The sequence below is a fragment of the Mixophyes fleayi genome, chromosome 4 (genome assembly GCF_038048845.1).
Source record: "Mixophyes fleayi isolate aMixFle1 chromosome 4, aMixFle1.hap1, whole genome shotgun sequence".
Lineage (NCBI taxonomy): Eukaryota > Metazoa > Chordata > Amphibia > Anura > Limnodynastidae > Mixophyes > Mixophyes fleayi.
In genome coordinates this window covers 106822535-106846520 of record NC_134405.1, presented here as the reverse complement: position 1 = coordinate 106846520, position 23986 = coordinate 106822535, and the positions used below count along the sequence as shown (strand labels likewise).

The following is a 23986-nucleotide window of genomic DNA, read 5'->3' as shown; positions in this document are numbered from 1 at the left end:
TCCGCATTCCGCTTTCTCCTAGAAACAAAATATAAGCAATGTATAACCCCTAGGAGTATTTACAGAATGGAGAATTTAACCATTACTGTATTCAAGCAAAACAATTACAGTAGTCATCAGACAACTTGTCAATGTTTTGGCCACATAGGTGGTAATACCAAGCTAATTGGCCTATATGGCTGACGATATCACTGTATATGAGTCCTACTTTACTTATTGTCTCAGAAAGGTCTTCACGCTCAGGACTTATGCTGGATGTACTAAATTTAGTTACAAATGAAAGTCAAATTATTTTGGCCTATATTGGTTGTGGACGCCAACAAATTTAAAGAGACAGTATATACTATACTAGTAATTACTAACCAGTGTGTCAAAATACACTTTTATAATTTTTAATTACACCACTTTAGATTAATACAGGTGTGTCTCAAAATATGAACTCAGAGGCCAATGTATCTGCACGTGTGTCACAATAGGAGTAATATTAGGAACCACAGCATACTAAATTTTCACTATATGGGATCCATATCCTGCCACCTACAGCAAAAATTTACATTATTTACAGTTCATAGGAAGTGGTCAAAAATCTTGCAAAAGGCTAAAAACTGAAGTGAATTGGCGTGTTTAGGTCAGGATTGAAGTGACCTGTAATTCCATAAAACCATGACAAATTTAACAAAAATTATAACAAAGGTTTAAAAGGAAATAAAAAAGAGCTTTAGTACCACCTATGACCAGATGGTAATGGAGAGTACTTACATTTAAACGCCAAATTTCTTTTGAAATAAAGACTGTAGTCTGGCACCAATAAAATCTTCTGGTTGCTTTTATGGTGCTTCTCAAATTACTATACCTTTTGTATTTGGAATCCCCTTTGAAAATCCTGGGCTTCCCCCAGATGGATTACAATAAAGCAATTTTGAAATAAAGCAGACTAAATATGTTTGATTTAAATTGTTTTCAGGATGCAGGTTAAATGGTAAGTTACCCTGAAAACAGACTTATATTAATCCAACTCTCCCAGAATATTCGGGAGACTCCCAAATTCCGGGTAGGTCTCCCGAACTCCTGGCAGAGTGGGGCGCCCTCCCACATCTGCCCCCTTCCCTGAGAATCGCGTCATTTTGCCTACTCCGCTGCTGTAAAATGATGCATACATATCATTACGTCATGGGGGCCAGGCCAAAATGGCACAAGTCATCAAGCCCCGTCCCTTCCGCCCATACCACCCACCTCCCCTCCCAAACAGCAACAGCCAAAAATTGTCAAGTATGATATTAATATGCATATTAAAATTCTGTTAGAATATTCATATTTTTAGGTATTTTATAATGGATAGTGTAGTTTTTCCCTTTTCTGGTTACAACTCACTAGTAAGAACCTTCAGGCAGTAGAAGTTACTTCTATTACATTACATATGCTGGTTTGTCTCTAACTTCTTACTCTCCTTCCTGCAGCAAAACTTTACTTGTTCCACTGCTGGACATTGTGCCAAGATATATCATCATTTACCATCAGTATTAAGAACAATTAGTGTACAAAATTAGAAATATTTATATGGTTAGGAATTGTAAAATAAACGTTTAGTCTACATTAGTCTAATCCTTGTAATAACACACCAAAAGCCCTAAACCCTTATGGACACCCACACGTTAAGACAAACCTTCTACACCCCTGCCTCATCTCTCCATCCCACCTGTACTGACCTTGTTTAAAACAAATATAGCTACAAAGCTTTGGACGGTTCTGAAGAAGGGAATTGAGCTTTAACCCTTTCACCCTTGCATCAATTTTTTTAGTTTTAAAACAGCGTCACGGGATAATCTCAGTTTTGCACTCAGATCTGCCTCTGCCTACACCTCCAAGACTTCTTCTGTGCTTCTCCTCACTTATGGGACTTCCTACCCTGCCAAAACAGACTCTCCCCCAACCTTCCATCTTTCAAGTGCTCTCTCAAAACACAACTCTTCACTAGAGCCTATCCTACCACTACCTGATATTACTGCCTCTGTATGTTCTATCAACTACAGACCCATGTCCACCCTGAGTCCCACTAGTTCATGTCTCAGTATTGAACTCTCCCTCTAGATGATATCCTATCATGTAATGTGCCCATCTACTCTTTCTCACATCTCCTTTGTCAACCTTGTGTGTACCTTTGTTTTTATGTGCTATCTGTATTTCGCTTGACCTCATACACATGGCTAGAAGTTGAACCCTGACTAGACTTACCCTTACTTGCCATAAGTTTGCCTTATAATTACATGTCACCTACACCTCTTTGTGTTACCTTGTTACAATGAAAAAAGCTTTTTTGTTAGAAATAATAATAATAATAATAATAATAAAAAAAAATAATAATAATATCAATATTTTTAGTTAGTAAATAAAAACAACTATTTACATATTCAGCAACATAACAATAAATTTAAATAAATGCATTAAGAAAAGCTATATTTGAATAGTTCTGTAATAATTTTCTAGTGCCCTCTATTTCTGGTTATTTTGGTTTTTACTTTTTTGGGACTATAGTTTCAGTTTAAATGTGTAATGTTTATTCAGCCTCTGTGTTGATACATTAATATAGTCAGTTTAACCATATTTGTTATTTTTCTGATATAACAATTTGGGGCATATTTAATTAAGAGCGAAGTACCTCTGGAACGGTCCCGAAGATGTGGTGGCCGAGTACTGATGGGATTCCCTTCCCTTACCTTGTCCTCCAGACACGAGTCAGGTTCTTTTTTGGTCGGACATCCGGTGGTCAGGAGATAAATTCTTCAATGAAAGGGACAAGGATTGGTGAAATAACTTGGGTTTATCAATAATGCGGTAAAGATAATTTTGGTAAGCCACCGCGCCACTGACCCCTTCAACTCAATGGCAATGACAAAACATAGATCAACATAGAGCACAATAGCATTTAACATATAATATACAATAAATCAATTTTCAGGTAAATCACTTAACATTAACATTCAACTAAAACATTTGGTGCACCAATATTATCCCTGGTAACGTTACCATATTTTACACTCAGTCCTGGGTTGAACTGTGCACAGGAATTTAGTAGAAGTGCTGCACGTGGTTGGGGCCCATAAATTACTTTTTCACGCCAAATAAACTGATGATCTTTTGTATTACACAGTCTCTTTTGTGTGTATTCACAGAACTCTCTATTTTCTCTCCTCTCACACTGTTCTCAGTACATAGCTCAGTCTGTTTAGTGTGATGTCACAGATCTCTCTACTGCTTATTTGTTTTCAGTACTTTCCTTTTTACTCACACCTCTCTTTGGCTCACTTCTTATCTTCTTCTCTTCTTACACTTTCTTCACTTTTAAGCTGCTTATATATTACTTTGTCCGATTTTCATTCTGTTCCTATTTTTCTCTCTCAGTCTATGCAGACACAGGGATCTCTCTCAGTCTATGCAGACACAGGGATCTCTCTCAGTCTATGCAGACACAGGGCTCTCTCTCAGTCTATGCAGACACAGGGATCTCTCTCAGTCTATGCAGACACAGGGATCTCTCTCAGTCTATGCAGACACAGGGATCTCTCTCCCTCAGAAGTCTAGAACTTTCCTCTCCCCACTGCCTTCTGGGAGTTCACAGTTATTACCAAAGTTAGTGGACTTGTTGCTATGCTACACACTCCTCCTTCCGGTTACTCCCGGCAACCACCAACCACTCCCAACTGTCACTTCTCCGTAAAGAAAATATATATATATTTTTTTTTAAATCTTTATAAACACTTTTAACAATTAACAAATTAAATTAACAAATTAAAAACATATAGATACACCCCAGGGTACTCAGATTTTGGGGCACCACAAAGACACTCAGCATTACTACAACATTGCAGATTACCCTTCGCCCCCCCCCCCACTTATATCGTTGCAAATGGAAATCCGTGATGTTGCCGTTTCGTATAAACATACAAAATGTGCAGCCACGCTGTTTATCACTGATTGAATACTTGCCCTTTGTTTTATAATCAGGTTGCCGTGGCAGATAAAAAGTTTAAAATATTATACACTAATATGCACTGGTATGTGTCACTACAATTGTTATTGGACTGACTTACAGAAGCTAGAATTAGCACAGCTGGAGAGATAGACACTGATGTACTCACACATTTCACTGTTAACTAATACTCCAAAATATTTACCAGGAATGTATCTGCTGCCATCTGCTGGAGAAAGGAACCTCAAACATGCCCTGTTATCAGAGGTTAAATGGCTGCAATAAGACAGTTCTCCTTGTTTACAGTAAATGAAATTCACATCTACTGGATATTATATTCTAGCTCCACAAGAAATTAAAAGCTACATTAATTGTACATTAGAGGGAACATAAACACATCATAAAGATAAAACACGTACAGTATTTTAAAATGCCATGCAAAGGACCTGCTTCTTCTTCTTCTTCTTCTTCTTCTTATTATTATTATTATTATTATTATTATTATTATTATTATTATTATTATTATTTAAATGGTGTCACAAATATCTACAGCACCTTATAGTGGGGAAGTAGAACATATTACAGGACATTCAAGAAGCATCATTGCAGGAATAGTTGGAAATTAAGCATAATACTGTACATAAGGAACATGGAAGAGGCAGGATGCAAGGATGCCTAGCAAGATGACAGGAAGAGAGAAGGTCCTGCTCGTGAGAGCTTACAATCTAATATATATTGATACATATGAAAGCTATATATATATATATATATATATATATATCTATATATATATATATATATAGATATATATATATATATATATATATATATAGATATATATATATATATATATATATATATATGTATAGATATATCTATATATCTATCTAAATATATATATATATATATATATATATATATATATATATATATATATATATATAACAATTTCTAGGGACAGTTTGATATGCAAGTCATTTGGGGGAACATTAGCAGCTGTTGAGAACCACAACCCTGCCGATTCAACTAACCACCAAGCATAATCATAAATCATTTCTTTTGTACTTTTAATTCTCTACTTCCATCAATCTTCACTTATGCCCGTATTAAACTGGAAACATTTATTGAACTCCGCTTGCACTTGAATACAGACATACATGTGTGCAATTTCCGTCCATTTAAAAAAAAAAAAAAAAACGCAAAATGCGCTCACTTTGCATTTCTTGATAAATCAGGCTCTATATGTCGAACTTCACTTTATATATCAAACTTTATTATTTATTACTCAGTTAATTAGGTAAGCTTAATAATTACATTTATTCACTTTTGCTAAAAAAAAGTGAAATAATAAATAAACTTTAGTGTGTTGCATTTTTGTCAGAACTGCCATGACCTAACCAGTCCATAATTGTATGTGTTTGAGTAAAATTAAAAAAGCTTAATTTTTGCAACCTGACCGTTCCTTTCTTATTGTAGATTCTTGTACTATTTCAAGCAAATTATCATACGTACATATATAATTTACTATGAAAACAGACTTTTTAAGACTTCATAAACAGAAAATTTGCCTTTTTTTTGTTTGTGGACTAAAGTGGTATATTAAAATAATTTCAACCACATTTACTGCAAAAATATATTTGTGTGAAAAAGATGTGTTTATCAGACAGACAACTTTTGAGTACAGTTGGTATAATATATATTGCAGTAATGTGAACCACACCTAATCTGATGTTTATTAGGTGAAGAAGAAGCATTTATAAGAAACAATTTGGTAATGGAGGAGTTGGTGTAAACTATATTACAGCAATTGGAACCTTATTTTGGTGAAACCTAGAGACTGGTATTGGCGCCATCTGCCAACACCAAATAACAACTCCACCTTAGTGTTCAAACTGCAAATCCCCTACTAACTCTTGCAGTACCTGCCAGAGTATTATATCATGTTAAAAACAAACCTCCCCTTTTACATATAATGACTGTACATTTTACGTTAAAAAACCCATGATAAAGTCTAGTCCCGAGTCTCAATGCCCATAACAAAGTGACAAGCATGTGTGATAAATATTTTTGGCCTGATCCATGGTGGAACACAAGTGTAAGCTTTACCCTTGATTGAAAAAGTTGCACACAAGTGTATTCTTATGTACGTTGCATTCAGAGTTGAGCATGCCCCAGGTTTGAATGAATAGCAGATGCGTCCACTTGACAACAGGCACTCCCTCAGACACTTGCGAACATGTACAAAAACATGTTATTTTACATATTACGAACACAATGGCTATGAAGCATCATTTAAACTTGAAAAAACCTAGCTAACACAACAGGACCAACTTTATGACATGCTTACAAAAAATAAAATACTGCTTTTATCTTTACTATAACGCGCTCAGCAAATTCTAATCTATAAACAAGCAACTACTAAAATCTATAATCATTCACAAACTTCTAATTACAAGCGGTTCACTAGTTCGAGTGTTTGTCATCTTCACTCACTACTTACACCCGCCCCTGAACACCCGCAAATAAAAACGCTTTTTTAGTAGTATCTGCGACTACGTTCTAGAATGAATCTGTATACAATTGCTCAAACACGCCCTTACTGTACATTGGTTACATTAGAACACCCCTTCCCTCCCCCAGTCACACCTCTTCAGCTGTAAGGTGCCAAAGTGACAAAAACACGCAGGTCTGCATAGCCGCAGTTGCATACAATCACTTTCTGAGTATGCACAGTGCAAGAAAATGAAAAGATACGCTACACAAACCGGCCTATGTCTCACTCTGAATCAGGCCCTTTGTGGTGGACATTGAACTGTCTGTGGTGGCAGCCACAGATGTGTTGTTTGGGGTGTAATTCCTCATTACTGTTGCCAGAATTTCTGTAGACTGAATGGTGACATTAATTAATCACTAGTAGCTGCACAGACTGTGACAACGCTGTTTTGTGAACACAAGGCATTAAACTCCAAGGTAAAGAAAGTGATTAGATTATCACATTGTGAAAAATATGAGAACTGATAACCTCTACTACTGAATTATACGCATGATTAACGTTATACCCTATTAAATACAGTCATCGTGTTATTATAGCAGAGCCTAATTAAAAAAGAAATATTAGCAATCGTAAGTGTCAGGATGGGTAATTGAGGCTGGTATCAATCGACCATCCACTGTGTAGAAACCATTTTATAGACCATTTGCTAGATAAGGAAGATTAGTTCTGTACTTCATTCTTGTACAATAAAAGGTAACATTCCCAGAGAGGAACCTTTACCACAGTTTAATGCTCCTATCACAGTAACGGATAACAAAATATGTTGTACTTAATCCTGAATTATGCCCCGTCTCCAATGATAATATATGAAAATTGTGATATAGAGAGGTCATTGTCCCATTTTATTTCCTGCATGTGAAGGGAATGATCAAAAATATGAAGAAAATAGAAATGTTTAGATACTCTCATGGTTCTATGGATGTATTCTTTAAGGTTCAGACTGATACTTCTTTTTTTTTTTATTATTATCATTTATTAATAATGCGCCACAAGATGTCCGCAGCGCCGTATAATACACAGTACTTCTTGATAATACTTAGCCTACACTTTGGTGGCACACCACCTCCCTTTACTATGAAGGTAACAGCCGAACCAGAAACCTCATGTCCCTTGTAGCACTTGGGTCAAACATCCTGTCTTGGGTGGGTTACATAGATCATACGTGCCAACTCTCCCTGAATGTCAGGGAGACTCCCTGAAATAGGGGTGATCTCCCTCACTCCCTGAAGAGTCTGGCATTCTCCCTGATGCTGAGCCAGTACAAGACGTGGTTGGCTTCGCCATCTGTGGCATGATGACACAGTTCAGAAATTGTGTCTTATGTCCATGTATTGATGCTTATGTAGGTGGCCATTTTCATGGAGACCAAGATTTAATCATAGACTGACAGGTAAGACAACATGACTTCAGTAATGGAGACAGAAATGTAAATGACACGTCAGTCTCTAGAGATTCATTAGCTGCTTTTCTTTAACGCATAGTTTCCTACTCTCTCGGAATGTTTGGGAGACTCCCGCATTTCTGGGAGACTTCCCGAGCGAGCAGGGCAACCTCCCGGTTCTCGCCCCCCGCAATAGATAAGTGGCGAGGGACAGGGTTTAATGACACAAATATTGCGTCATATTAGCCATACCCCCTGCTGTAATTGGGCAAAATTGTGACAATCGTTTAGGGGGCGAGACCAAAATGATGCCATTCGACAAGCCCCGCCCCCGCACACCCACCTCCCCCAGGATCTCCCTGAAGTCAACGAGGAGAAGTTGGCAAGTATGACATAGATTATATTACAATATTATCTCCTGTACCTGGATCAACCATAGAAGCTAATATACTATATGTCTGAATAACTGAAATGTATCTATTAAAACCTACAGTAAGGAGACTAAAATGCTGCTAATAGTCCATATGGCTATGGTTAATATAAATGTTTAATATAAAATAAAACCAAAAATTAAACTGGATATCCTATGTAAAAATGACCTATTTTCCTTTAGCAAATTAGGTGGGAAAGCAGAATCTTTAATTTCCTGCTGATATTGGTTGGCAGGTATGGACTGAAATCTGTGATATGTGTTCTTCCTATTCCTATTTTTTCAAACAACTCAATCTCCCAATCTAGAGCTAAGATGGTCACTATCTTTAGAGTGGGACTGCTACCGAGGGTCAGGTAGAAGACGGTAAAATGTGCCCTAAAAAACATGTCTAGAAAAAATAGTGTGACATATAAGTATGTAACATGTAAGTATTTTTTTACATACTGCTGAAGCTGACTTTAGGAAACTGCCAATAAATACATTAATAATCCACGTGAATTACTTTGATTTTAAACAAACAAACAAACAAGTTATTTCAGGAGTTATTTGGGTGCCCCGGTGATTGTATCCTCTCTTCAGTGTGAGTTTCATGCAAGAGTCTTGGTGCACAGTATAATGTTTCAGAATCTTCCTCCACTCATAACCATTCCTATCATAATTTCTTTATTCCTAGATGAATCCCACAGGCTGGAACAAGAGAGACTGGCGGCTGAAGCTACGTTAAAAGAGAATGAATTTCAAGATGGGAATAGCAGAATTCGCAGGTTCTTCAGTAAATCCTCAAAGTTTAATCTTGCAGCTCATTCATCTACAAAAGGTAACTTTACTGCAGTATTTTTACTGGCTTCTGCTTCAAGACAGCTGTCCCGAGTGTACGGCTGAAATCATTAATGTAGCATATAGCTAGGTGCGTTGACGTTAAAGATGTTTTTATTAAAGAGCAATACTTACAAGCTGCTTCTTACACTACAGCAGTGTCTAGTTTCCTGTCTTCTATCAGTTAAACAGAAAACTTCAAAACACACACAGAACATTAGTGGTCACAATAAGCATATTAGTAAATTATTTTCTATCACCAAAACTAAATTTGTAGAGGTAAAGCTTGAAGCAGTCCCCAATGCGTGTGTATGTGTGTGTGTACATGTGTGTGTGTGTATATGTGTGTGTGTGTGTGTGTGTATGTGTGGGTGTATGTGTGTGTGTGTGTGTGTGTGTGTGTGTATGTGTGTGTGTATGTGTGTGTGTGTATGTGTGTATGTGTGTGTGTGTGTGTGTTTGCTTTTTTAAACAAATTTTGCAAGGATTTCCATTTTCTATATAATTTGCAAAATGGTCCCCCCAGAAAGAAAATATATGACTTCATCTAAATTAAAATTAGGGCCTGAAGAAAATAGCTGTGTAATTTATATACATTACAAGTATTTCTACTTATAACTATTTATGTTATGTTGAGCTGTCAAAATAGCTCCCCACTAAATAATAGCGTACTTTGGCTGTAGCAACATTTGCATTTGGCTTGAAGGGAGTTTACACTTATTGCATCGTAAGCAGCCCGGCTTCCTGCTTATATATTCAGAAATAAAATGATTGCAGGAATATATATAAATTAGAAGAGATGTGATGTATTCTATTGAATGTTGGTCTTCAGTCTTAAGCTATTGACTCGCTTTTTGCTACCGACAGCAATAGTTTGTGAATCTCAGACGCAGCATATTTGCTGATTGCTCTTTAGTAAAAGTTTGTGATTTTTCTATTAGCAATATACATACTTAAAATGATGCATTTATTTCAATATATAGTAGAGACTCACTTGCATCTCTCACCTAATAGAGCTACAAGTGCAAGTAAGTAATAGTTGTTAAGGGGGTAAACCGCATATACTCTAGGTTATACTGAGACCATGACAACCACAATCCAATCACTGCAATCTTATAATGTAAGATCTTAAACATTAACTCAGGGTTAAATAGATCAATCAGCGGTTATTTAAAGCGGTTTGCATCATTTTTTATAGCAATAATTTTAGGACAGCTTCTTCTTTGAAGCTCTGCTTCTTGAAAAACATTGATATAGTTTTGGGAGATATTTGCAACATATAACTTATTTTGCAAAGGGGGATTGGGACCCACTAATGTAAACTTTTGGCCTGAGCCTACATATGTCTTACAAATATATATTCTAAGGGCCTGAGTCATTAAGGAGAGCAAAACACAAAAAAGGAGTAACTTTGCACCTGGGCAAAATCATGTTGCATTGGAGGGGGAAGGTAAATTTAAAAAGTTGGGACAGTTGGGGTACGGCATGGTCTAGATAAACTTTAAATTTCAGTGTAAAAATAAAGCTCTCAAGTATTTGTGTGCTATATGAAAAAATAGCCAGTACTTAACTTATGTGCAAAATATTAAACTAATTTGCACCCCTTGCATTGTTACATGGTGTGTCCCGGAGAACATTTACTCCTTTCTTTTGCCTTACTTTCCTTAATGACTCAGGCTCTAAGTGAACATGAAAACACATATATTACATTTACAGAGTATATTATATATCTTGCCCTAAAATATTCTACAACTCACCACTAGTGTCTTTGAAAGTCTAATAGATAGTTATTAAGAGAATGTCTTTAGCATTGTATTCTCCCTGTTGGCCACAAGGGGTACTCTACTAGCTGTAGGTTACGTCTTTCTCCAGCTTCCAAAGCAGGTTTATGTTGTCCCTAAGCGGGATTGTAGTCACATGTAGACTCCACACCACCACCAAATTGGAGCAGACGTCTTACAGGAAAATATGCTAACATACAAAAACAACAAAATAACTATTTATGAGTATCAATAATCCTGCTCTAGAAAACAGTAGTAAAACGGAAGGATTTCACAATAACAAGTCAATTTAAATAGATTACCAACTTTTCCATTTCAAAACCATGTCATGTTCTCCGCAAACCTCTTCACACATTGTATTTTAATGTCATTTTATTTCTGACTAAAATGATTTCATGCACAAATATATTCATTGAATTTCTGATTGCTGGTGTTGACAGGGTCAGTGAGCTAGATACACTAGCACAGGAAGGAGGTTAACAGCACTAGAGATATCTTGTCAAAAACAATTTATACCCTGAAAAAAAACCAAAAGATCGGAAAAACAAAAACGATAGATTGCAGTAAAGTTTGTATGTCTCATTTTTGTACCTTATAATGCCATTTTGGTTGACGTTATGCTAGCCACAATATAATAAATTGTAGCAAATAGCTATGTTTTATTTTTACAATATTGTCTTCTTCTGTTTAATTTTCTGTTTTTGAGCAGTGGATTTACCCATAAAGGATGAGTGCAGGTGTTGGAGTTGTAGTGTACTCTCAAATTAAACTCCCTGCTTGGTTTACCCAGAACCACCTGCATTTTTATCCTTGGGTGGAATGTAGACCTTGCCTCAAGGACCTGCACATAGATACCAATGTACCCCTTCCTGGGCCAGAATAAGCCCATGGTCATCACCACTTTTTTCTTTCCAGTTTGCACAAGGACCAGGGCTGATAGATAAATAGGATATAAATATATCCATCACACAGTGTGCAAATCAAAATTGGGATAGATTCCATTAAAATAAATCAAGTGAAATTTCAAATATATTTCATCAACATATTTATTTGGAAATATCTGCATCCGAAAACTAACTTATATTCAAACTATTTCTGTTAAGTTCTAAAGCAAATTGAATAGGACCAAAACAACACCAATGCTTACACAGTAACATAGTATTAGTATACTGGGCTAACAGCGAACTGAAATAACATAGTACCAGTGCTTTTTTGGCCCACATTTTGGCTTTAGTAACCAGGGCCACCTGACATGGCATGTCGGCTACCAAGATCAAAACAATTTCTAACAGAATTTGCCCCAGAATTCATGCAAACTGTTAAGGCCAACTTCACTTTCGTTGTTTATTTTGCTTTTTATGTGTTAAATGAGAAAATATAACCCCTGTCTGATCTATCTGTAAGCATTTGCTTGCATACACTTTCTAGTACAGTGTATTTTGGACTTAGCTCTCCTGAAGCTCCTGCCATATTCAGTGGCCTGCCTGTAGTGAATCTCACTTGTCTACGGCAGCCCCCTCTGGTGCATCATCTTACTGAGGTCATTGAATTTGAACAGAGTAACATTAAAATCTGTTTGCGTTTAAACCCAGTGATGACGGCGCGGTAAAGGGGGCTGGCCATAGAGAGAGGTCTCACTTTGGCAGAACCAACCGAAGATGGTAGACGCTCTATATATTCTGGTGAGGGCTTATATTTGCAATCCCTTAAAAACTTTACAGAAATTTGATTCCCCTGAACCCCCTCAAGTTTATATCCCCACTAGATACAGATGGTCAACATAATTTTGTTTTGGTTGTATTACTTCTTCCTTAGGTAATGCTTTTGACTGGTGTGATTTTACAGTTGTGTTCTCTCCCCACTTTGTACCCCTTTCCCCTTATTCATTTTATGTACCTCTTCCTTATTTTGTTTTCTGTATCCCCATTGTCAGATAAATGTTTCAATAAAAATATTGAAGTTAAAATAAAAAAAACTATACAGAAGTGGACTTAACCTTACTTTTTTTTTGTATTGAAAATTGATGGATTAACTCTCTTTCCATCTCATCCCATTGACTCTCCACAAGATTAGAATTTGGGAATTAGGACACCAATTTTAGCCCACTGATAGTTAAGTGGTGATGATCTTTAATACATCAAATGTGCCATTCACTCAGGATCACCGTCTTCCTGGAAGCCAAATTTTCTTCCCATGTTCTATGTTAATAAAAGCAGCCATCTTTTTTCCACATCTTTGACTACTTTACTGATTTGCTTCCTCCATCTATCCAGTTGATTTTCAATGCATTTGGTTTCTTTAAAGTGTTTTATAATATTTATAATAATGGATTAGAAAAATTAGTTAGTATGCTGATTTCTCTTGTTCTCAGTTTTCCTGCTTTGTTAAGGTACTTGAAGGCATCCAAATTATTTCCGATGATTGTAGGTGTTGCTTTGGTAAAATTGGTTTACATTACTTTTTTTTTTTCGTTTTCTTTTTTATTTTTAAAAAATCATATTAAATATGAGCCAGATGAGTTTCATACAAAATCTGTTAGAAATAGTATAAATGACACTTTATTTATTGTAATTCCACCTGTACTAATATTTCCATTTCTTTTTCTATTTTCTATCTGACCATTTTGTTTTAAAAAAAAATATTTAGGTAAGTAATACATGTAAGTGTTGGTGAATTGTTTCTGAGTGTAGTCTATGAAAATAACATGTTGTGGAAAGATGCACTTCAAATCCTTGCTAGTGTTATCACATATCCCTTTAGGGACAAAAGCTACTAATCTCTACTCTTAGTACACACGACAGACCATCTATTACAGCAATTGCTCCCTAAGCCACTAGTACTTTCAGAAAACTGACATAGCACTACAATAAGTCTTATGTCCTACTGAAGCTGCATTACAACTTAGCTATTTTACAGTTAAAGGACAAAGCATATCTAAAAGTACATCATGTAATATATTATTTCATTTTATAATGTGCAGGGTTTACTATAAATATAGTCTAGAAGTAACCCTGGACAGGTATGTTAGAAAGGTGTGATATGTTGATAGAAGTTCCACTCTCCGTTGGCGTTCCGTGCCTCTGGTTGGACCAGTCTCACGGGGTAGCTAGCAGTGACTGGCCTGGTGCTCTGCTCTCAAGGAGCCGCTCTCCTCTGGCTTTTCTGAAGCTGGTCCAGTCCCAAGTGAAAGATGTGGCCAATTAAAACAAAAATAGGTCATGCAATCGAGCATGGTAAAAAAAATAATATAGGTGGCATCACAGAAACAATAATGGCATTAGCCTTTCATTTTGCAATGTTTTAGGGATGCCTGAGAAAAGGATTACATAGTGTCTACAAATCCTCTGTATGTTTTATGCATTATGGTGCTCAGTAAAATAAAGGGCAAGTGTCAACAACATTCATTTGAAGATGTGAAGTCTATTATAATGATCTATTATTTATTTTTAGTTAAATGTCAAAGTCACAGGCTGGACAAAAGGAGAAATAGAGATTGTGAGCTGTGATTCTCTTTGTAATTAAGCATGATAAGACATGCACTTTCTTGTAGGGGACATATGTGAAACATTCTAACAGCAATGGGTGATATCAGAGAGCAATAGCAACAAGATTCTTGTAGATACTGTAGATTGATACTGTTAATGTTGTCTATGAACTTACATCGCATAAATAATTTAAGAAGACATTTTCTAAACTGTTTGCACAGCTCTGAGTTCTGCCTGGTGCTCATTTTGACTTTATTGTAGGCTGCTGAAATTCCAAATTATTACCATGGCATTAAATATATTAGCTTTTACAATCAAATTACATTTTCAGCTCTGAATACAGAAATACATTTTTAATGGCTCCACATGTCATGCATTGAATATGGAGCGCAAAATCAATGTTTACTCTTTGTTTCAGATGTTAGTACAACTCCACAAGTGCATGCGGGAGAGTATAACCAGAAGCTCGTAGAGGCAAGCGAGCAATTTAAGAAGAAGCAAGGGAAGGGCACAGTTGATGTTTGGTGGCTGTTTGATGATGGAGGTACGACATATTGTATTACATTAAAAAGTACTGGAATATGAATGAAACAGCACAAGTAGCAGAAGAAACATCGGAGGCATAAAAAAACTGATAAGCTTCAAGAGATCTACAAACCAAATTATAAATTGTTAATCAATTGGATCTATTTGGGAATATATATTTTTTTAAACACTCCCTTAAACTAGTGAAACAATAGAATAGTAATAATGTTCTACACTACGAGAGCTCACAGATATTCCTAGAATACAGCATCCCAATTTCTGAATTGTCAAGAAGTCAGTGCTTATAGCATTTGAATTGGGTGATAGCTAATAGCGAGCAGCAATGATGTCACCCTTTCTATCATGCTGAACAGCTTTCACCTGATTGAACACTCTCTAGCCAGCATTATGTTAGGTGGCTTTACGAGGGAATGTTAAAAACAGAACTATCCAAAAATTACTATCATAAGAACATTTGTTGTTTTATGAATTATAAAGGTGTTAGGAATAATTAAGTTCTGTGACCATATAAAAATACATGGGGCTTCATTTAGTGTCGGACGCAATGTGCGTATAAGACTTACATAAAAGAGTAGAGTGTGCCGCAGCTTGGTAGGGTTTTACGAGTGGCATGCAACCCCAGTTGCGTTCCACTCCTAACACCCTACCAAGCTGTGTCCAGTTCTCACAGCTAGCTAACTACTAACGTCACCTAATTCCTGCCGCACTTTTTCAGTCTTTTTTGATGTGTGTTCCGCCTGCGTTTTGATCCGACTAGGGTAGTTTTTGCGGGTAGTATCTGAATTATTCAAGGTCACGCCTATTTAACTCCGAGTTCTACACTTTCCCTCGTACTGAGACGCAAGCTGTCGCAGTACCATCTGAAAAGCAGACGGAACTGCAGGGAACTGAAGCTTACTGCACATGCCCCATCAGTGGAAATGTGCAGGATGCGCCTGAAATGGACTTTGCGTCCGACTCTAAATGAGGCCCCTTGTACAGATCACGTAAATTCAAGGTGTCTTCTAATATTAATTTTAATAATTTACAGTATTTTCCTTATGAACACTTAAGCAATGATATCCAGTGCTCGAAGTGGAAATTTACAAATGGCGTTATGAAAAATATAATAGGAATGTGTGTGAATGGAATTTGAGAGTGTTACAATGAAAGCAGTAGGAGAAGTGGCGGTATGGCACCGTATACACACCCACTTCAACCACTGATGTTGTCACAAGTCAATGTGACGCAACACAACTTCGAAGACAGGGCTGCTTTAGAAGCATACGGAACTTTCCCCAGTTGCAGAGGGTATGGAGTTGTATCTCACAAGGCATCTTAATGCTTACTAGAGAAGAGACAGTTTTGTGTCTTTCTGTATTGCCCTCCACCTACTTGTCACACCTTCCTTACCTTGGTTCTCTCCCCCCTGACTCTCAGTGCTTATAGGCAGAAGGGGTTCAACTGAGACAATATTTTGGGAGTGTCACATTGCAGAACTCTTCCATTGCTTGTCTTCCACTACAGATGGGATTCCAGCATCTGCTCTATAACCACTGGTGAAGAAGAGCAAACATGTAGTGTCGTGAACATAGAGAACTTACAGTTATTTATAAGGGTTAACCCATCACATAACTGTTTGGAATAAGGCCTAAATCATAACTGCAGTGTAAATATGGTATATCAAATGAATCCATTGATAAGTTGAGCTACTAAAGTGTAAAATGTGAAGCCAGAGAGTCTGTGTGGCTGTGTATTCAGGGACTCTGCACATCCCAGTGTTAGAAGATAGCAGTGTCACCTGTAGGAGCTTCAAAGGGCCCCTGCTGTGAGCTATATCCTGACACAAGTTAGTTTTTGGACACCTGAATAGACTTTGTGGAGCCAGTCACAGCTGGACACCCTTGCAGTCAAAGGCAGCATTTGAAGGCCGATACAGGTATATAGTAATATGATCTTCAAAGGAAAATGTCTTCATAGTTCATATTTTAGGAAATCTGGGTGTGACACCATACTGAGGAGCAGAAATCACACCGGGGTTGTGAATGACAGGTACAGGTGGTATCTGGGAACAGCTATAATCACATATCTTTGGCAAAGATATGTCACATTGTCATAATCCCAGCATATTTGGTATTTAAATGTGCGGGAGAATATGACTGGTTTATTGAAGGGGGAGTTATGTATCTGGGATATATCTGTGAAGAATTACCCAAAGGCCAAAACTTTATGAATATTTGTGAGCAAACTATAGTGACACCCAGGGGACATCCCTGGCCCCCTATTAGCATTCTGTGAAGACCGTCCCATTTCATTTTGCTTAAAAAACCTGTGTTGGGAAGGGGCAAATTGTCAGTCTTTTAGGAAAATCAATCCACACTGAGAAGCTGTGTATCTTTCTAGTCAATTTCCCATGGCTCAGATTATACAACTCATGTAAGTTATACTCTGAATGTAACCCCTTTTATTTTAAACTGCTTTGCTTGTGTATGTTATGTCAATTGTTTATTAATTTTTATTAATATTATTTTTTTATATTTAAATGCCCTGTACCTTTTGTATATTAAATATATAAATTTAGTAAGTTGCTTCCTTGATACTCCAACAATCCATTAGCTTGTTAAGAAGAATACAGCTCGACCAAGTTAACCTTTTGAATGCCGGTGTGTGATTTGTTAATACATTTGACTAATAAAGCCTAGTGTGTGCTTGCATGTACATTTGTGTAACAGTCTGGAGGTGTAAAGAGTTAACCCTTTGTTTGCTGGTGTGGGCCTTGCTAGCCTGTGGGTAGCCAGAAGCCTTGTGTGCCAGTGTGGGACAGTATATTGGGGTCCTATTGCCCATATTCAATAGGTGGTGGCAAACCTGAAGTGTATAGGGGTGTGAGAGCGCTGTGTGGGGGGCGATTCAGTAGGTCTATAACCTGTGTGATACGTAGAGAGAGACTGCGGGCTGGAATTGTGTGTAACCTCATACAGCAAACACCCCAGAGATACGGCATCTGGGAGTGTGTTCGTGACATGTAGGAAGACTGCTGCGATTGATATGATGGATTTCCCCACAGAGAGTTTAATTGGAGAGTGGGTCTCAGTGGTGCATACTCCAACCAGCTCAATTTCCCCTCTCGACACTTAACAGAGTGTCGAGGGGGACAATTAGACTGTTAGGAGTCTGCACCACTCCCAAGGGGGAATGCAATACCGCCACCTCTCCACAGTCCCAAGGGGACTTTGACCCAAACCATGATGACCATAGGTTGCGGCCCCCAATTTTTCCCAAATTGAAGGCTGCTAACTGCAGGAGAGAGAGGTACTAAATCAAAGGCAGGCTGCAACATTGTCGAACAGTTAGCCAAGGTCAGGTCAGGTGGGTCATAGACAAAGATACAAGGAGTAGTTGAAATCAGAATGCAAAGAAGTGCAGAGAATGGTTTAAGCACTTTTGCACAGATGGGAAACTTGTTGCACAGGCAAGGAGTGAAATAAACAGAAGGATTAAACTATGAAGCCAATGTCCATGATTCAACAAAGGACCTACACTGGTGGAAGCACTTAGGTAAACAGAAAGGTCTCAGGAAAATTGCACTGTAGAGGGTTCCAAAAACAAGTGGCTGATGAGCAGACCACAAATCATTTCCATTATATAAGAAGTAACAAACTGAGGGCTGTCATCATGTAAGAGGAAATAAATGAAGAATCGAGGGTATTTTAAAATAAGATGATCTATACTGGTTTTATTTTGTATCAGGGAAACAAAAGGATTACATTTTTATTATACAGTTATGCATACATTTCCAAAGTTTACAAGTTTAAATGTTACCTCAAAAAAGTATGGACATGCAAGAGTATGATTAATATGTTTCTTGTAGGTTTGACTCTTCTTATCCCGCATCTTTTGACCCTGAAAAAGAAATGGAAGGACTGTAAACTGCGAATTTTTATTGGAGGAAAAGTGAATCGTCTTGAAGATGAAAAATTGACGTAATGATTCATGTTGTTTGTGTGGCGCTCCTTTTTTAACCTGTAACAAAAAATGCAAATATTCATATTTATTCCTGTAAGTGGAACACATCCACATTATTCTCTCCAAAAACACTGATACACTAATAGAAAGTTCATCATGAAAATATATGTGATTTCCTGGACTCCAGGACATCCTGCTTTCTTCCCCTAAGTGGTACCTAAAGTAGGAGTGTATTTTCCTTTGTTTTCATTTGCATGGAAATTGGCAATGAATCCTATGCTACATACATATTTTATTCTTTATTTTCACAGGATGGCATCACTTCTGAGTAAATTCCGCATTAAATTTGCAGATGTATATATTGTTGCAGACATAAATACAAAGCCAACCAAAGAAAGGTATGAAACAATACTGTCAGAGTTGTAGCAACAAATGTCAAAACTTTTATTACCTGCTTTATGGATATAGTAACCTTAGTAAGCAGCACTGACATAGTGTTAGTTTACCAATACAGTAATGCATCTTCCAGCTGTATCAATTCAATGCAGAACAATCCAAAAGCACATGTACAACAAAGTTATGGCCCTTTATTAACTATGCATTATTAACATTATTATTATATACTTCACAATAGTCACAATTTTGGAATTACTATGCAGATTCTTGGATCCTCAAAGGGGTGTGTCTTATTGGAAAATGGGTGTGTTTTCAAGGAATATGGGTGTGATAGGACAGATCTGGGGGTAAATGTATTAAGTGACGATTTTTTTCAACTCGCCGCTATTCGACAAGTTTGCAGTCAAAATTTAAAGCGGCAACGGCTTGATCTGCATTCCAGTGCGTCACAACGTTATTTTGTATATGTCTAGATAGACAGGTGAAAACCCACAGGCAGCTTGCTTGCTGGCAAATAACAACATGTACAATAAATGATAATGAGAGATGGTTGTTTAATACATTTTATGAAAAAGAATGTGTTTTTTGTGACAGTAACATGAGATGTTTTGGCAGCTGAAGCGTAATCACCTCAATTTAACACAGCATTGCTCATATTTTTGTAGCTGGAAATTTTTTGAAGAGATGATTGAACCTTATAGACTCCATGAAAGTAACCTGGATGTACCCACTGCTGAGAAAATAAGGAGAGAGAATCCATGGAAAATAACAGATTCAGAACTTGAGATGTTAAAAGAAAAGGTATGTGGCTATTATTTGTCACACCATAATTGAGAACTGAAATCATTTAAGATTACAGTGCTCTATACCTGACCCCCTCCAGAATCCATAAAATGTGGCCCTCCAAGTCTAAATTGTGCTGGAGACAATGCTCGATGGTTGGGGATTTGCTTCATATATTTTGGGCATGCCCGGTTTTACGTTCCTTTTGGGCTCAGGTATTTGATTTAGCTAAGAGGGTGACCGGATTAGATCTTTCTCAGGCCCCTGAAATTGCCCTTCTTCAAATATACCCACCTCATGTCCCAAGACAGGCCTGTTATGTGTTTAACCATATACTTATTGCTGCCAGAGCTGCCATAGCCCAGGCATGGAGGGCGCCACTACCCCCCACCCTGTCAAAAGTAATAACCAAAGTTCATTATGCATTCGAGATGGAAACACTTGATGTCCCCTACTCTATGAGACCATCCTCCCCACTGTGGAAATGGTTTGAATGGCATGTCTATGTGACTGATGGAGGTGGTGCTCCGTTTAATAACCCTTCTTCCCCTCCCCCTGCTAATGGAGGTCCTACGCCAATAGGTGTGCCTGGATGGAGTGTTTAAATTGGGCCTTCAAAGACTTAGACCAAGTCTGGTGGGTTAGGTGAAGTAACCACAGCAGAATGTAAAATGTATACTGTACAATGTTTGTAACCTGCATACGCTGTATTGGTGTGTACATATCCCCCCCCCCCTTTCTCCCCTTCTTTCTTTTTGTATCCCCCGTTAACCTAACAAATCTCAATAAAAACGATTAATGTTAAAAAAAAAAGATTACAGTGCTATTCTGTTCAGGAAAACAACAAAACATGTTTATTTTTCCAGCGATTTGTAATCAACTAGGGCTTATTGCTAGCATAATGTATACAAATTGATTTGAGTTGAAAAGGACATCTGGCTTGTCTTATATGTATTTGTTTAGAGCAGTTCTTCTTGATCTAAAAAAGCATAGTTATATAGCTGGGAGATGTACAAAAGAGATTGTACAAGTTGTGGAATAGAACTAACATTTCAACAAAATTGGTAGTGGGAGGGCTATCAAGATTATAAAGAAGACTTGTAAATTATCTGTAAGGAAATCTCCCCATCCTTCAGAACAAGGCAGGTTTCCTGGATACCTCACAATTATTTGATTCCTGTTAGTTCTGGAGGAATAGTGTACAAGGAGGAATTCAATCAGTTGCTAAAGGTAGCTGCTTAGTGAAGGAGGCCCTCAATGGATTGCCATATATATATATATATATATATATATATATATATTAGGATATAAATGGTAAAGGGCGGCGCCTTCAGGTGTATATAATGTGTATAAACATATAAGCACAAATGTACACAGAAAAAGTCCAGAGTAGTTAGAACAGGACGGTGTCTGTATCTGCACCACAGATGGCTATAGATCACTGTAGTACAGGATAAAGTTGATCGTGCAGAATAAATAGAAGTGGTGTGCGTACCAGATATATAAAATCAAACCGCTTATCTGTATAGTAGCTCCTTAGAATTCCCGGAGTATGATCTGCAACCAATTCTCCTTAACGATGGATAAAATGTATGTTCTAAAACAACCGCGACACCAAACTTATCCGCTCATCATAAAAGGAAATATAAAAAGCCATATGGTGTAGTATTTTTCACATGAACATTTTATTCAAATATAGCATTAAGAGTACAAACTCACAATATATATGTTTTAAAAAGGCTTATCTGTAAGTGACTGGTCTGCAGTCTCATCCCCTTGTATAGTAGAAGTCTCTCAGCAGGCTCCACACAGAAGCTCAGTGCAGGATATTCTAATGGTATGTGTCTCAGGGTGTAGCAGTACAGCCAGTGGTCTTTCAGATGTGGTGTAGGGGCTCAACGCGTTTCGTTCATTCAAAGAACTTCATCAGGAGTAGTAGAGTGGCTTGTGTGAAGATTTAGGTCTGTTTTATGCGATGCGCGGCGCCACTCTACTACTCCTGATGAAGTTCTTTGAATGAACGAAACGCGTTGAGCCCCTACACCACATCTGAAAGACCACTGGCTGTACTGCTACACCCTGAGACACATACCATTAGAATATCCTGCACTGAGCTTCTGTGTGGAGCCTGCTGAGAGACTTCTACTATACAAGGGGATGAGACTGCAGACCAGTCACTTACAGATAAGCCTTTTTAAAGCATATATATTGTGAGTTTGTACTCTTAATGCTATATTTGAATAAAATGTTCATGTGAAAAATACTACACCATATGGCTTTTTATATTTCCTTTTATGATGAGCGGATAAGTTTGGTGTCGCGGTTGTTTTAGAACATACATTTTATCCATCGTTAAGGAGAATTGGTTGCAGATCATACTCCGGGAATTCTAAGGAGCTACTATACAGATAAGCGGTTTGATTTTATATATCTGGTACGCACACCACTTCTATTTATTCTGCACGATCAACTTTATCCTGTACTACAGTGATCTATAGCCATCTGTGGTGCAGATACAGACACCGTCCTGTTCTAACTACTCTGGACTTTTTCTGTGTACATTTGTGCTTATATGTTTATACACATTATATACACCTGAAGGCGCCGCCCTTTACCATTTATATCCTACTATGTTATCGGACTAACCATCCGCTTTTAAGGTTGGCTGCCACACGTACATTGTGGAGGTGTTGCTTTTACTGTTGCTTTTACTATTGTATAATCATCTATTTATTTATTGCCTTATACACGCACATGTAATTTTGTATTTGTGTTATATTCCATATATTGGGTAAGCGCCATCTGTAGATATCTTGTTTGTTCTCTCTACCATATATATATATATATATATATATATATATATATATATACACACACCAGATAGCTCAGGTGCCTTTGACAAACATTTTAACTGCTCCATATACATCCAGCCAAAGAAATGTGGCTGTTCTGGCAGTAAGAATTTGTAAGGGTAGTTTCTGCTTACGATAAGGGTAGTATCTGCTTACGAAGACACTACTAGGCAATTTCTAGCTTTCCAATTGTAGAGATACAACAACAAACACGTTAAGTGTGCCATTAAAAATCATATAAATGCTAATAACTGAGGTTTAATAACAGGAGAGTTACAATTTTCCTAAACATTGAGGAGTGCTCACAGCTTAGTCAAATGTTAACAATAATTTACCGAACATGGTATTTTGCTATCCATAATACTATGGGGGTCATTTAGAGTTGGACGCAAGTACCAAAAATGCGCATCACTGCGTCCATATTAAAATTTCTGATCTCTGATTTGCGCCTCCTTATACCTAGACAGGCGTAACCGGGAAAGGAAGGGCATGTAAGGATAGGGAGAGTACAGTAAAGGTGGTTCACGTATGCTATACGTTGAAGCAGCTGCTTATCAGGAGGCTACTTGTTCCTGGTGCTCGATCCCTGGACCAATGTGAATAGGATGATGATGAATGGTATCTTGTGTATGCCACCGTATCAAGATAGGTTTCAACTGTATCTTGATGTGCTTTATATGTATCTTATAGTAAGATTTGTGCAACACGTAAATGCGTTTTTTTTGCAGTACGCATTTTACGTCTGCCCTTTAGATGAAATGAGCTTCTAAGTATTTACATTATAATGGCTAACTTTAAAGAAACCTTTATATAGCAGCAGCAACTAAGAAATTTAAATTCTTGTTAAGGAAATTAATGAACCTAACCCCATCTGAGCTTGCTATATTTATTGCATCCCTGTCAATGTTTTAGTCAACTTAATACTTATTTTGTGGCTTTTCAAAATAAACATCCCTTGTGCAGAATGAAAATGATTGGTAAAATCTGGTGTTTATTTAGTACCAAACCAGCAAAATGAACTACCAATAGGATGCCACACATCCTACA

At 37.3% G+C, this 23986-nt stretch overlaps 1 protein-coding gene across 1 annotated transcript in view; it reads left to right on the top strand.

Moving 5' to 3' along the window:
* SLC12A1 (solute carrier family 12 member 1) overlaps window positions 1–23986 on the top strand; it is an 85609-nt gene that overhangs the window by 56796 nt on the left and 4827 nt on the right. Inside the window, exons 20-24 of the mRNA XM_075207980.1 lie at window positions 9009–9152; window positions 14836–14961; window positions 18814–18925; window positions 19220–19306; window positions 19970–20105. Of these exons, the coding sequence (XP_075064081.1) occupies window positions 9009–9152; window positions 14836–14961; window positions 18814–18925; window positions 19220–19306; window positions 19970–20105 (605 nt within the window). The remainder of the gene's footprint in view (window positions 1–9008; window positions 9153–14835; window positions 14962–18813; window positions 18926–19219; window positions 19307–19969; window positions 20106–23986) is intronic.